Source organism: Mya arenaria, chromosome 9 (assembly GCF_026914265.1).
Source record: "Mya arenaria isolate MELC-2E11 chromosome 9, ASM2691426v1".
Lineage (NCBI taxonomy): Eukaryota > Metazoa > Mollusca > Bivalvia > Myida > Myidae > Mya > Mya arenaria.
This window is the reverse complement of record NC_069130.1, coordinates 68075991-68092946: the sequence shown is the minus strand read 5'-3', so window position 1 is coordinate 68092946 and position 16956 is coordinate 68075991. Positions and strand designations below refer to the sequence as shown.

Here is a 16956-nt window from a genome sequence, read left to right as displayed (position 1 = left end):
ATCAATGACACTAGGCAAAGAGTTTTAGTGGTATATGGCCATTCGGACGTCAAATTAGCTAACGGCTAAGCAGAGGGTGGTAAGTTTAGTTTGCACGAGTTAATTCATTTAAGGCAGCCATGTAAAGCTGGTATGAATCACCCTCGATGTCATTCCCATGGTAGAGGCCCAGTACTGGCGTCCCTTCCAGAGGCCAAGATATCGCCCACAAACCCGACACCTTTGATGAGAGGCGGACACGATAGTTAGTCCCCATAGCATAATTAAAATATTAATGGCAATAAAACTACTACTAAGTTAAACTCTAAAATTTATTTACTTCTAAATGACTAGGTTTAATTAAGTTTTTATTTAAATTCTGTCTGGATTGAAAATATGATGTTTCTTTCATGTTTACTTGTATTTTCTGACATATTGTTTAGCCAACGCTTTCTAAATAAGAACTGATTAATTAAGGCTTCACAACAAAAACTAATATATATATATGTATATATACAGACGAAGTTTATATATATATATAAACTTCGTCTGTTAGCAAGTTCTATAAATATATAAGAGTACATTTTCCTCAATCAAACTATATTCAGTCAATACCGTCTAACTTAAAAACATAGTTGATACTGAACTTGGTCAATGGCAGATTTTGTCAATTCATGAAAGAACATGTCCAGTTTGTTCAGATATAGGCGATGAATTTCACTTTCTTCTTGTATGTTCTTGATTTGATAATGAAAGAAATATATCATTATATCGTTACCTCAAAACACGTCCGTAAAATATTTTAAAAGCTGAAATATATTTTTTTGTACCAACAATAATGCTCGACTTGATAATCCTAGTTTAAAAAATAATAATTATGAAACATTTCACTTGATGCTGCTAATGGTACCATTCTAAACCTTGTTTTTTTCCAATTTTTATTATGCACATTGACTTGTTTTATGTCATGTTATTTTTCTGTTCTGTGGTTATTGTTAATAAGTTCAATAAGTTCATTATACATATGTACCGTTAGAAACTGACTGTTATTTGAAGTATTTGAAGTTTTTCTTTAATTAAATAATTATGAAACACATCTCTTAACATTGTTCTATTTTCTACTCACGTTATAGTGTACATGATACTATTGGTGCAGCTCTAAACATTTTCTATGCCTTGTTCTATACCTTTCCTTTTGTGATTGCAGTTAATGAGTTCATCATGCATAATAATTATACTGTTACAAGTTTACAGTAAGCTGAAGTTTTTGAAGATGTGTTCATTAGTACTGGAATTATGCATTCCAATATAGATCTTACTTAAAAGGTTCAACATGTTTAGATACCCGAATCTCTTTCAGTAACTTAGTGCTACTAAATTGTTTTAAACTAATTTGTTTTCGTTTTAAATTTATATTTCAGCCGCTTCCCATTGTACATGTGTTGTTTATCTGATCTGCGTATGTATCCTGTATGGCATGAAGGACTTTGCACAATTTTTGAATAAAGTTTATTCGACAAAGTACTCATTTACCGGCAATGCGCTCAAATGCCTCGTTCTTTAATGAACCAAATATAGCACAAACTCGCCAAATGTAATACAAAACTCTTAATAATTTATAACCGTTTTAAGCAGCACCATAATTAGTATGTGATCGAAGTGGGTATGTGTTCAATAGTGTTTAACGTTGAGATATTACTAAACAGAGCATAAATAGAACCGTGGTAAAATTAATAACCACTAAAAAGAGGTTTACGCTTCTAGCCCATTTCTGCTTTAACAAAAGCTGTTGTTGTTGATGTTGATTTAGTTTCTAATTTTGAATTTCCGTGTCCATACATTTTATTATTTTGCGCCATAAGAAAAGATAGATCTCGGCGCCCCGTCCCTGGGGGTAAACACTCTCTCGAGATGCCATGTCAAGGACAAATAACGGAAACAAGTGTATAAACTGTCTTAATCTTAAGTGTAATGCACATTTCACACACATAAATGCACTTCATTGCAATTCTACATTGTCTAAACAATGTCATACCTGTTCAGTGATATTTATAGAAATTTGGCTAAAAATGACACGTCCTTCATGAGTCAATTTTCGAGTACCCGAGAGCTGTAAAAGTAAATAAACCTCTTTCTATTCCGACTATAAACAATCGCTGTGTCGTCCACTTACTCCATTACAAATAGTTTTACCATGTAAATACACCCATCCAACTAATTATTAGGATAATACCGGTACCGTATAATCGCGCCGCCTCCTAAACTTTTACCAGTCCGTGACAGGTTTAAAAGTCAGCTCATTTTCAATTTTAAAACAATTGAAATCAATCAGTGAACGAAAGAAGACATATGGTTAATATATCATCTAGTTTAAGTATTTTAAGGCTAGTTGAAGTATATTACATAGCTGACTCGAGTTCATAGTACTAATATAAGATACACTCTTGAAACATTTCTCGGAATTTAATAAAATAATATTCTAATCTTTTAAAAGCAAGGACATTAATCGCATTCAAAAATGCCAAAATCATTTCTGGTCAGCAGAAGAGAAAAGGATTTTTCCGGAGTTTCGCAGCCTAGTTCATGTAAGTATTTTATTATTATGTTACTAAGATGTTGCGTGTTTTTCAGGCTTTCTTTCGCTAGTTTGGCATTGCCCGGAACCTTTTCTTGCATTTGCATCTTACAAGCTACTGAGTGAAAATAATGATTATTTTGTATTCTTATGATACGGAAGTTGTTATGAGTATATATGAAAGTATGATAAAGACACTGGTCTTGGTGGTTGTTTTGCTGCTGGACAACGACGATGACGACGACGACGATGATGATGATGATGATGATGATGATGATGTTTTGTATTAATTGTATGTGTTAGACAAATGTGAAAGTGCCTTCTTAAGAAGCAGAACGCACCCCGAAATAGTAAAAGCTAACTTGGATATCATCAAATATCAGACTTCGTAATTCTCTAATCAGGGCGGATAATTGATTGCCGGCTTGTTTAATTGCAACAACAAACGAATGATAACCCATAAGTCGATGGCTTTTTTGCTAGTCGCGAACTTCATATTCTCAAGTATTCCTTTTATTCAGCAAACAAAATCAAATGTTAAAGAGCGAACTTAACATTTCGTCATGATTATACACCAAACCATACATTTATCAATCAGAGCAAGCTCTTTTTCTCAAAGGCAGAAACATGTTCAATTTCAAACTTGTTAAAACTTATTTTGCTGTATGAAATAAATTCAAAAATAAATTGGGACGTATTATATAAAATATGATAAAAACAACAGAATATTAGCATAATACCGTCGTGATAGATGGGATATTTCTTTAGTATCATGCTTTGCAGGACTTAACCAAGTTTATTTTTTAAGTTTAAGACAAGCATAGCTCGAATGTGGACATTTGAAACATATGTGGTATCTCTGACCATCCCTGAATAAAATACCGTATCCACGAAAACCAGAACAATCAATGACGTCATTAAAAGTCGTATATTATTGGTGCAGCCTCCAACCTCCTCTTCCTTAGATATCCCCAACCGCTCCTGTGAGATTTCGTCTCCATTTCAGTTGTGACAAATTTGCAATTTTTATGATTCGTACACAACCCGTGTCGACCCAGGATCTTTTTGAAATGGTCCCGCTGTGAGAAATAAAACAACTCCCAGCTTTTGATGTCGCTGTTGTGAATCAGACTCGGTCTAGTCTGAATACTAATGACATTAAATCAAGTAGTAATTTGTTTAAAATTTGAATCTTATTGACTTAATACGGGATAAAAGCTTGCCGTAACGGTCACTTAAAAGTTAACAGGTGCTTGCAAATCAAGTTTAAGGAAATTTGAGAACAAATGGCAATAATAAAGTTTAAAAAAGTAAATTTGACTTGAAAGAAAGAATTAAACGCCCACTTATTAAACGTTAAATGTTTCATAATTTATTTGTGCAACCCGGATTTTAGTCTATAAAATTTAATTTCTTGTGCTGAAAACCAATTAATGTACAAAGGGAACGAGAAACTTCAATAAAGCAGACTGCCTACTTGTAACTGTATATTACGTGATTCAAAATTGTATCATTTTTCTTCTTTGTATCATAAATAAGATAACACTTTATGAGGGTGTTTACTGGAGATTTAAAAAATAGCAACAAAAACCAAGATTTAATATACTGTATATGTGATATGTAATCTAACTTCTCTCATATTTATATCATATATAAATAAATTAAACTCGATCTTCGCATGTTGTTCTTATCAACAAAAATCTATACTCATAATAATCATCTTTTTCCTTAACTTTGTTACGTGCATTTTTCTATAATTCATATATCACATATTGACTAAAAGTCTGAATTCTTAAACATTTTTCTAGTAAGAATTCCAGTTGCCCTGATGTACTTAGTTTTCGTGAAGTTAGAGAAAAGCACCAAACTTTCGCACACCACCCAAGAAATATTTGACCTTTCAAATAGTTTCGAGCCCCTTTGGTGTCAAAGAGGGGATCTGGCATTTAATAAGCATTGTTTTAACTCACAATTAACCCACAATAAACAAATAATCCCTGACAACCGCTAGATTACAGCGCGCACTGATAGCACTAGCGGTGATAAGGCAGGGCAGAAGTGTCCAATGAGAGGGCGCCTGACTACTCCCCGATTAACAGGTGGCTTCCGCAGTAGAGAATATAGTTCTGATATTGTGAAATTTACTCACTTTCGCTTTATTTTATGACAACAGAGACATATATTTAGACGGATTTATTGTAAACTAAAGCTCGGGATTAAATAAGGTATTATTTTATGATAAAATATTACATAATTATTCAGTGTATTAAAATTGTATTTGTTGACTATAAATGTTAGTACTTTTAAAGCTTATTAAATGTTATTTTATACTATGTTATATCAATGAATTATATATTCAGGTAACGAATAACTATAAAATAATGTTAAAATTATAATTACTGCTAACCCGACCGACATTTTAACAGCAGAATGTTCAGTATTTGTGTCCCGTAAACTAAGTAAATTAAAATACGAAGTAGCTGTAATTTAACAGCTCGCAGCGTATCAATAATAACCTTTATTCTGAATTATTCAGAGTCTTTTTTTAGACACATATTTGTCTTAAAACTTCTAAACTTCTAATGAGCATGTATTTTTTATATGATGGGAATTTGTGCTTGCACCACAATTACTTTTGTAATACCTTATTTGCTTTACTCTTCTTTTATCAAAGTTTTATATCAAAGGTAGGCAGCAAAATGCGATTTAAAAAAAAATACATTTGATTTTTTACTTTATTTTTTCCAGGTTTTTGCAGCACTCATTAAATGCATTTTGTTTCATCAGTTTGATGGGAACCCCCGTGTAATTTATTCTAATGTTTCAAACGGCCCCTTATTAAACAGAACATCATAATTTCCCCTTTATCAAGAGGCTACACCGCAAAGTCCCATAAAACAAGATAGCCCTATCGCAGCTAGATTTTATGGTCATTTGCAATGGCTTATTCAATTAATCTGTTACTGGCCACATTGTTTTGAAGTAATTAACGCTGTTACAATATTTTTTTCATGGGATGATTAAACATTTTTTTTGTAAAAAAATATTGAAAGTGTTTATAAAAGGTCTACATTTGTAATATTAAAGGATTTTACTTATACACAATACGTCAACAATAAATGCAAAACTCAATATATTTATAAAATATAGTTTCAAATAATGAAACAATCGAACAATTAAACAATTAATGGAAACACTTGTAATAGAGTCATCAGAGTCATCACTTATTTTAAAAAAGCAGCAAAATTGGCAATCTTGGTGAGTATATACGAATAAGTAATGTCATATACATTGATGTAAAATGAATATATACATAAAAATAGATAAATAAATAAATAAATAAATGAATAAATAAATAAATAAATAAATAAATGAATAAATAAATAAATAAATAAATAAATAAATAAATAAATAAATAAATAAATAAATAAATAAATAAATAAATAAATAAATTAAAAAATAAATAAATAAATAAACTAAAAGATAAACTTTTGCTTTGTTGTAATTAAATAACTTAAAGTAAGTAAATAAATAAGTAAAATACAAAGGTTAACTAATAAATAAAATCATATTAGCCATCTGTGTTTTGATCACTATTTAAAACGTTTTTTTCAGTAGTCAAATGTAAAACATATACAAATTAATTAATTAAATAATAAATTATTTAAAAAAGTAAATAAACAAAAATAATATATATATATATATATATATATATATATATATATATATATATATATATATATATAATAAAAGAATAAATAAGCAAACAAATAAATTAATATTAAATAAATAAAAACGTAGTCGCCACCTGTATTTTTTATCACATTTTAAAACTTTTTTTTCAGTAGTAAAATGTAAAAAAGTACTAAGTCTGACAAAAGTGACACTTGTTTTGACATCGGTAGTCGGGAACTCTTCACTTCTCGCTGTTGGGGGTAGCGCGTGAGCGCGTGCATTTACATCGCGTTGGCCGACTGCTGAATGACGAATGTCGGCTGCCGAATTTGGCATCTTTGTGCATGCAAAATGCATGGTTTTTATTTTATGGTTTCATATTGTTTTGTAAATATTATATTTTTCAGTCAGGAATATGACCTTCGGATTATTTTTCCAAACATTGGCATTTATATGCATGGCGGCAATCAATATGAAATACAGCAGGCCGCGGTTCATGCATTGCTTATTCGCCTGTTCAATGTATACATACGTACATTTGATCGCCAACCCGCCCAAATTATATGGTTTAAAAGTTCATGGTGCATCATAAAACAACAACTTTGTTTTTAATTTTCAGTCGGAAGCTCACAAGAAGCACTAGAAGCTTACATCAGAATGGCAAGCGTCTCTGGATTGGCGATGCCTATTTACAACCCAGGAACGGATATGACGTCATATACGAGCAGATTGCCTTATTCAGCAGACGCACTTTCACCATACGTCACATCCGGTCAACTGTCGCAATATTCCACAAACTGGCCGCTTAGTGCATTGACTTTGAACCAGTGGAATTACTACAATTGTTTAACAACCCAAAACATTATGGCGTCAATGTATCAAATGTCTATAAATAGCGCACGGACGTCACCAAGGTCACGGGACAGTGGGATTTCCTCGGATTCTGCAATTTCTCCGCAGGGGTGTTCCGGAACATTAGACCTATCAATGAAGTGTTCAAAAACAGGTACTGCCCTTTTCCTGTTTTCAAAAGATATCTTTAAAATGATTAACACTCGTGTTATAATCGCCCTGCTGCTGCCGCTGCTCCCGCTGCTACTGCTGTTGATAATGAAGCTGAAAGTAGTGGTCGTGATGATGCATCCATCTGATTAAATTTTTAAACTTACAGTAAATATATTGTATACATATATATATATATATAAGACACCGATCTCCGACAAACAACGGTAACCACAGTTTGTACTTCGTTATAGTTCTATGTTATTTGTGATAATGGTTTATTGTAACTAAACTAATTTACTTAGGCTGATATAACTAGTACAATCATGACAAGGATTTTAAAGTAATTTAAGTAGTTATTTTTTATTCTGATAATCACACTGATACTTTATTCTTTAAATAGAGAAAATCACACCGGTAAAACCGCGCCCTAAGTTTGACTTCGCGCACCTGGCGAAAGCGGCGACAGAGGACGATATCGACCGGAAACCAGACTCCACCTCCGGTTCCGGGGGAAGTGTTGACGCGCAGATATTTAGTCGCGCCATGATAAACACAGGCACAATCAGGTAAATATCTAACGTCTTGTATTTGCTGGGTTTGACATAAAATGTGTAACTACCTGTTGAGCACTGTATTTGCATCACCCAGATCCAGTGTATAAGGAACTGAAGTTTAGAGAGACACTTGTGTATGCTACTAACGCTAAAATGACATATTAAACACGCAAACAGATGCATTTAATAGCTTATATACACAGCAACAGAACAAAAACAAAGTAACGGAATAAGAAAACCACAAGTACATTAAAGTACTTTCTTGCAGTTATAACCCCCTGACGAGCAGTTTCCGCCAGATAGCAGGGCACCATCAAAAGGCGGCCACAGAACCAGTAAAGCGGCCTCGTGGCCGGGGACCAGCAAGGTAACTTCCGCTTTCTATTTTGTCTAACATATTAGGATAGGAAAGTGTACACACAGCGGTAGCAGTCGTTGTTGTCTTGGACATGTATGGGACGTCTACCATCAAGAGTTTAATTTTTACAGAACACTAAACAATCAGGCCCATCTTATTAGTATTCATTAATTATTACGAAAACATAAAACACCCTTATCTTCCTTACTTTGAACGAATTTATAACAGTCTTCCTGTTGTTAGTTTAGTTTAACATGCCTGTGGTGGTTTTGTGATCGTTTACATAAATGCATTTCATGGATAAATATAAAAAATATGAAAGTGAATGTTCAAAAAACAATACTGAAGAGATTCAACATATTATCTTACCGGTGATAATGGTTGTACATGCATATTATACCTTTTGATATATATATGTTTTCGTAAGTAACTTGCTATTGTGACTTGATGTTAAGTTTTAAATTTATGGTTCCATATATTTTGTTTCATTACTCAAAAGAGCAGCACAAAGGTGCTTCATCTATTGCGTGGGTACTAAAATGACTTTTTACTCTAAATGCCAGGGAGTTACAACAATGTTTTCGATAAACAATTTCATTTAACCTTTCAACCAGTCGTCGTAACATGGCGGCACGTCTGTGAATCTAATTTGAAAACTAAAACAGAAGTGACAGAAAACCTATTTTGAAATTTAATTCGGTAATTGGCACAAAGCATGTAATTATTTACTGGCGACTGGATGAAAATTAGAATTCTAGTCAGGAACACAATTAAAGAGTTGGCTGCCCTTTTTCGTCAACTTCTTGTTTATCGATGATTTGTTCTAGCGATAAATCAGTAAACATATCCGCAGAGTAATTAACGAAAACATAAAATTGTCGCACCAGCTGATGGAACTACTTTTCGTCGCGAACATTCTGTTTTTACCAAATAATAGTGATGATAATATCTTTATGCACTTCAATTTCATCTATTTTCATCAAAATCCTAAAATGCACAGACATCGATATCTGTCTCTCTCTCTCTCTTTATATATATACACAATGTAGTCGGCAGTCAAAACGTCATCAATTGCACTCACCAAAAGTAAATACATTGTACCTAATCATTTCATTATTCGTTTTATGATTATAATTTTCAGAGCAAAGAAAGAGTTCATATGTAAATACTGCGGTCGACACTTCACAAAGAGTTACAACTTGTTGATCCATGAACGCACACACACGGACGAACGGCCATACAGCTGTGATATCTGTGGGAAGGCGTTCAGACGACAGGACCATCTTAGAGACCACAGGTACATACTGTTTTACAGCTGACCTCTGTCCTACTCTGGACCTCTGTCCTACTCTGTAATATTATATGTGTTTCTCCAGTTTGACACAGCTGTGACATACACCATGCAATGCAAATACCCAATCTGGCACGGCTGACCACTGACATACTGTTTGTGTTAACCGATCCCAAGTCATTGATCTACTCTCTATGCTGACCGATTTAAAATCAGACCTACTATACCGATGTTGACCAATCCCAAGACTGACACGGCTGACCCCATGCCTACTCTATGTGTTGCCCAATTCCAGGTCACTGACCTACTTTAAGTGTTGACCAATCCCAAGTCTGGCATGACTGACCTCCCCTATATGTTACCCAAACACAAGTCACTGACTTACACTAAATGTTCAATCACAAGTCTGGCACGGCTGACCTTTGACCTACTCTATATGTTACCCAATCACAAGTCACTGACTTACACTAAGTATTCAATCCCAAGTCTGGCATGACTGACCTCTGACCTACTCTATACGTTACCCAATCACAAGTCACTTACTCTATGTGGTTGACACAGCATCGATGACATGTAGGATTGGGTAGTGGATTACCTTCAAGAAAATAATTATCAACTCCGTAAAAATGCTTGATTTAAACATAATTTTACTCACACAAATTCTACCCCGGTTGCGGTTTTTATTATTTATAGTCTTGCATTGACGAATAAAGTCTGACTTGAAACTTTTAAAAAGTTAATCTTTAAACTTTCAGCTGCCTGTGATGAGAGAAATATATGTAATATGATTTACAAATAAATATGTTTTACGCCTTTTTCTTAAACTAAACGTTGCCATTGTTTTACTTTAGATATATCCACTCAAAAGAGAAACCATTCAAATGTACAGAGTGTGGGAAGGGATTCTGTCAGTCCAGAACGTTAGCTGTTCATCGAACCTTACATCAGGTTTGTTGCTTTTTTTGAATGTTTATAGTTCGAATGCTTTCGGCGGTCAAAAACTATTCATCGCTCATGCAGTGTGTGTATACCACGTGATAAATCGCGTCATAAATGCTACGTCGGAAGGCAATATTTTGCTTTGATTGAAGACTTAAAACAATGATAACCTTTCATTTTCTTTACCATTTTAAATGAAACATAGCGCAGACTATGCCGCTTACGGGACCCCGACTTCGGTCTTTTACCAAATTTTGATTGAGAGTTTAGTTTCTTATAACACTTCGACAAACCTGTTCACGATACGGCCGTCTGACGGAGCACTGTCAAAACTTTGTTTGGGAAACAGGTTTGTCGAAGTGTTTGATGAAATTAATCACCTAATCACCCGGTTATAAAACAAAGATGGGGCTCTTTAAGCTGCATAGACTGGCCTTTGTTCATTTAAAATGGTGAAATAAGCGAAAAGTTATCTTTGATTTAAGTCTTTATTTTAAGCAAAATATTGCCTTCCGACGTAGCATGTATGACGTAATTTATCACGTGGTATACACACACTGTCATGTTCACTGTTATATATAGTATTCGGCAATAAGTAAATATTGACTTGACTATGACTCTTTAAATAGTGAGTTAAACTGCATGTATTTAAATACATATACTCTCCATATTATACATGCTTGTACATCGTACACAAAGAGTAATAAAATGCCCTGCTACATGTATATTCCAACAATATTTTACAATGTCCTTATATTTTTCAGAGTTCCACAAACGGAAACACCATTTTAAAATCATCAACAAAGTCTTCACCTAAGACAACAGCAGCATTTACAACAGCAGCACTTACAGCAACAACAACACTGACAACGCCACCACAGACGAGCATTCCAGCAGTGTCAGTGAAAGAAGAACATATTGATATGAGCTAGGAAAAAAGTGATTCTGAAAATACACAATATACAATGGACGTAGTTAGATACCGGAATGAGATAACTCTGAATATTTCAAACATCTCATTTTGTTACCATAGACGCAGCGTTCCCGCAGAACTGTGCAATCGAAAACAAAACTTGATTGTCTACTTTCAATATTGCGAACTGCATACTATTTCCGTTATTTTTAAAGAAAAACAGCAGAGCTTGATCCGATTGGACATAAGCCAACAGTGTACAGATTCATTAAATGTGATTTGAAATACAGAGTGTAAAGGGACCAACTTTTGAGGTTTAAAATTTGGATCATTTTGAAAAGTAAGAAATTAAATATGATGGGACAAAATTTTGTAATTTGATAATGAGTTACATACGCAACTTACATGTAAATACCATTGCTATTTATTGCTCTCATTTTTATCTGTACATAAAACACTTCGTATAACCAACCAGTATTTATTTTACGTTTTATTTTCTACACATGAATCAATATATTTACTCGTTTGAATGATATTGTTTTATTTATACATGCTCGTTGTAATAAGTGTGTCAACCATTTATCATATTGGACATTTAAGGGATTTGCGTGTATTTTGTATTTTGAAATGTGATGTTGATTAAACATTACCAGTAAATGGTGCTATTTATAGTAATGTACAGACTACCGATTGTTTTGTATATTGATTGATTTTTCATTAAAAAAATATATGCCCAAATAGTTTTGTTGTGATTTCGAAAAAACACCATGAAATTAAAGTACAATTCATTGAAATACTTTATGATAAATAAAAGGTGATAGTAGTGATGATGATGATGATGATGATGATGATGATGATGATGATGATGATGATGATGATGATGATGATGCTAAACCAATTTAATGTTTTCATATGAGGATTTGAAGCAATAAAAGTGCCGTAGTTTATATATATTTTTTCCATTTCGCTAGTTAACCAGATCATGCTAAGGCGAATCCAGTTGTAATTAGTACTCATGGAGATACTTATAACGCTGAGCACAGCAACACCAGCTGTATGCTGGTGATTGCGACGAAGGCAATGGTGACAACATAAATGTAGATAACTTTGAAAATAACGTTAATGATTTAACCATTGCGCTTAATTGAGAGAAGGTTGCTGCCGGGACTACAGGTGATTCGAGGCTATACTTCTACATAGCGATTCAAAACTATTTTGAGGAATGAAAACACACCATGACACCAAAAAAAAAAATAGACCACTTTACTTGAGGATGGGAATTTTTCAAGGAATGTCTCAGTGGCACATGTTCTACAGTTACCTGACCCGAATTTCGGGGGCCGGAGATTACAAGGTTATGATCCGAGATACCGGAAAATACCGCGCTGAAATTGCGTGTCGTTAATAAGCGGGCGCCTGATAATACACCGATAATGTAAGTGTATTCCTCGGCATGGAACCGGTTCCCACATAGTAGTTGTGACATTTATTTAGTGTCCGAGTTTTGACAGCATCCTACTGGTTTTTTTTTAGTTTTATCATTTGTCAATCAACTATCAAATTAATATAGCATTTGTGCGCTTGATATGGGTTATTATTCTCCAAAGAAATCAGAATCTAGAAAAAATAAAGAAAAATAACGCCATGAATTAACAACAGTTTATCAGTAAATCGTACAATGACAAAGCCATATACTTATTACAATAGTGAGTGTTAAAGCTGCACTCTCAAAGATTGTCAGTTTTGACAACTATTTGTTGGTATCAGAATCGGCTTATGCACCATTCAATTGTAACCACTCCCCCACCCCCGGTCCGGAGAACAGCAAAGACTTCGACTTTCGGTCGGGAAAAAGTTATGCGGGAAAAAGAACTGCTGTTAAAATCCACGCCAAATACCCCCACACCCCGGGGACATCATAGGTGTTAGGCCCATTCCCCGCTATTGTGCGAAAACAAAACCACGACATTCACCCGGCTTTGGGGGCCACGTGGAAGGTAAAAGCACGGGCCATTTCCCACGCTATCCCCGGTATACCCCCGGACATGGGGGAGGGCGTGGTTACAATTGACTTGTGCATTACATGTTTTTAGCATCAATGCCGTCAATTCAGTCATATTAGATAACTAACGATAGAACAGACATCAGTTGTTTAGTAAACTGCCGAAAAAGTGACGATCAATTAGATGAACGGTAGGGGAGGAAACCTGCGAAATGTGCCGTGATTTAATATTTTGAACTCCTACACAGTAACGTCCCATGTCGCTAAAATGTACATCCCCATTTATATACGATATAGTAAGTTTTCTAATATCCAATTAAAAATGAAATGCTGACGAAATTTTAGTTAATCTAACAAAGGCATATCAATAAACCTAATTCCATTGCATTCTATGTATCTGATAGCCGAGGCAACCAAGCGATGACTTAACTTTGAATCCCGTGCTGCTGAATACAATTAAGTATTGTAGCGTTAAGTATACCGGGTTCGTCACACAACAGATTATATTTCCCGTGCGACTTCCCAAAGACCGCTGTTTAAAGTGTCATATCTCCTTGACCTTACGACAGGATTTGATTGACAGGTCCTATCAGCCAATCAGAATGTAGGGCTGATAAGCCGTGTTGCTATCCGCCATTTTGTCCGTCAAACTGACCAGAGTCCGTCATATACATGCGCTGGCAATTCCTCGCCTTTTTAAGTATTATGGTAAAAAGGTGTTGTCATGGCACTTGTAATTCGGATACAAGGTAGCCAGGCCGACTAAAGATGGCTTCCAATTCGTTCCGTATTCGAAACCAGCGAGTTATTTAGAAAAATGCAAGTGCTGTATCAGACTCTGTGGAAGACCTCATCAACAGCTGAACTTGGAAATTTTGAAAGATCGTTCAAAGGCGAAACATCTATACGTCTGTACAAAAGTATTTTTTTGAACAAAAGTACTTATTTCAATCCACTTAAAATTTATTTAATACTGAAATTGTCCGTGCATGACCTAAATAAGTGTTACTATTTTTAAACTATAAACATCGTACATTTATGCTTTGGCTTGTGTTGTCAAATCGGCATTAATGGCCATTTAATATCAGGTTCAACATGGACACGATTGATTTCATTCAAGATATAGGTATTTTTGTTGATACCGTTATGTAGTTTTTATAAACTGCTTTGCTTTCAAAGTAAATCAGGAAATATCGTACAACTAAATTTTTGTCCGAACCATCGCATGCATCCGAATCTCATCTACTCGTATGGTTCCTATGTAAACAATGGCTTTTGTAGCTGTCATTCCGACACATTTCATAGATTTCTTATTTTCATATCAGCACTTTGTCGACGGGAAATCCAATCAAGAAAACCCTGACTCTCAAGCAGCTACTGTATTTGACCAGCTCACACCAGCTAGGCCTCCTCCAAAACTCAGATAAATATTTGAGCCACCAAAACAAAACGAGAACAGATCGGTCTGAATCGTTAAGGTATTATTTTCTGTATAAAACAATTTATTTCACTGTACATTTAAATCAATTATTATGTTCATTAGAACTTGATTCTGCCAAACATGTGCTGTAAAGACTTAGACTTATTATGAATAAAGAACAAGTCAAACATGTACATATTTTCATTGTTATTCTTATATTTTGGGCCATTGACGTAAATCTACAATATTTAATGATAGTTCATCCAATGTTCAGAGTCCGGATCACATGCACACTCGATTAACAGTATTCTTAAAGTTGCACTCTCACAGAATTCTAGTTGGACACTTTTTGTCTCAGAATCGGCTTATTTTGGCATTCTTTAAATTAAGACCTAATATATAAACCACAAAGCAAACTTCTCCGAGCCAAAATATGATAAATGCAATCGAATCCTGTGTAAGTTGTCAAAGTGATCAATCTGTGAAAGTGCAGCTTTAACAGTGAAAAATAACTTCTGCTAATGCTATATATTTTAAAATATATTTGCCATTGCAATTAAAAGATATTCATCTACAATATCATACATAAACACCAAAGAAATATCAAAGTTAAAGTAATGTTTGCAGAACAACAATGTATTTAATAAATCTGATATTAAATATGCAACAACTGGTGTTATACTCCAGAACTGAAGCTAACATCATAGAGGTACATCCTTCCAAGAATCCATCAAAACAACATGCTGAACAACTTCAAGAACTCTCTTCAAAAGACCACACTTTCCTGAAATAAATAAAAGCAAAGTAAAACTTTTGTACAGCAAAGTAAAACTAAATGTTATAAAAAGCTTTAAAATAGGTAGTACCGATTATTTGCAAAACTTGTCATCACTGGTTTTCTCTTGCGGTTGACATTGCCTGGACTGGCAAACATCATGTGTGTGTGTGTGTGTGGGGGGGGGGGGGTCCGGTCTTATGCTAGGTCCCCTGTGGCGGTAGGCTTGTTGAAGACAATAATAAGGGGACTTCCTTATCTCCATCAATCAGAATACTTTAATGGTGTCAACGGTAAATAGCAGGAGACCCTCAACCAGCCTTAACCGGTAAATGGGGGGAGGGTAGTGTGTATGGGTTAGAACCAGCTGCCCGGTCAGCTTAGTTGGTTAGAGTGCCGGGCTAGTGTTCTGGTGGTTGTGAGTTCGAGCCCCACACCGGGGGCACTTTTCCTCCCAGGTCTACTTTTACAGCCAGAGTGTGTGAACATGTTCCACAATTTCTGTAAGAACAAAAATCAAAGCATGTGAATGTTTGAGCAATGCAAAAGTTACAGATTGGTATCACCCACGATTGTCACTTGTCAACTACAGCGTTAATGAGACAGTAAATTTGTCAAATTTTGGTAAAAGATCAAAACTACGTTTAGATATATTGCTTGCTATGGTTACAGGTTGAAATGCAGTTCGACCTTGCACCGAATTTCAACAAATCAGTCCTTATATATTTACAAATAAGAAATAAATAACACTATAAATGAAGTCGCATGTATAACCGAACAGAAGTAAACGTGTTTTTTTACTTGCGCATAAAGGGGTTGTTTGGTGGTCGGCAAAACGCTTGTCGATCATAAGGCGCTTAGGGTAGTACCGTCACTACTGTTTGCAGACATGCGTGTCTGAACCGACGGAGTGGTCGTTCCGTTCTCAATGCGAATGTGACAATACAACGAGAAGCAATACAAGTTATACAGGATGATATATATCAGTGGGGGCAGGGGAAGAAATATTGGTCCTTGATATTACTCAGACCGCGGTATACACCGCGGTAATGGTTCGCGTGAAAAGGAAAAAAGTTGTACGAACACGGTGTGGATATCACGTGATACAGACGTAATATATACACAACATTTATTTTGTCCATTGGCTAATCATTTTATTATAGCGAAACGCAAAATGGACAATATATTTTTGGTTTAAGTTAATGATATACTGGCTCTTTTTATTGTTGAAATTCCAATAACCAAATTGCCTTTGTATGTGTATATTTTTCAATCAGATCATCCTACATAGTTTTGTGTGCCTATTCTTAAATGCAAAATAAAACTCGAAACGATTCATATCAAGTCGAATGTCTAAAATAAATGTCAAAATATTTGGCCTAAATGTTGTTTACATATGACATCAGTGACGCGTGATATGCACACCGTGAAGCATCCATGGAAACAAGGACGTTGCCGGCAACGTCCGAG

The 16956-nt window shown here is 34.7% G+C and overlaps 1 protein-coding gene and 1 long non-coding RNA gene across 3 annotated transcripts; both read left to right on the top strand.

Annotated features, from left to right (window-relative positions):
* Window positions 1-2436: 2436 nt before the first annotated feature.
* Window positions 2437-11784, top strand: LOC128203545 (protein sister of odd and bowel-like). Of its 2 annotated transcripts, none has more exons than XM_052904999.1 (7): window positions 2437-2564; window positions 6849-7235; window positions 7635-7800; window positions 8057-8155; window positions 9288-9443; window positions 10289-10385; window positions 11141-11784. In XM_052904999.1, the coding sequence occupies exons 1-7, from the start codon at window positions 2498-2500 to the stop codon at window positions 11306-11308; spliced, it is 1140 nt and encodes a 379-aa protein (XP_052760959.1). In that variant the 5' UTR covers window positions 2437-2497; the 3' UTR covers window positions 11309-11784. The 2 variants fall into 2 exon arrangements, with proteins under 2 accessions (XP_052760959.1, XP_052760960.1); XM_052905000.1 differs by lacking the exon at window positions 2437-2564 and adding an exon at window positions 4667-4779.
* A 2513-nt stretch (window positions 11785-14297) lies between these two features.
* Window positions 14298-15511, top strand: LOC128245399 (uncharacterized). Its single transcript, XR_008263138.1, has 3 exons — window positions 14298-14417; window positions 14617-14769; window positions 15399-15511. It is a non-coding gene; the product is annotated as an uncharacterized LOC128245399 (long non-coding RNA).
* The last annotated feature ends 1445 nt before the right edge of the window (window positions 15512-16956 follow it).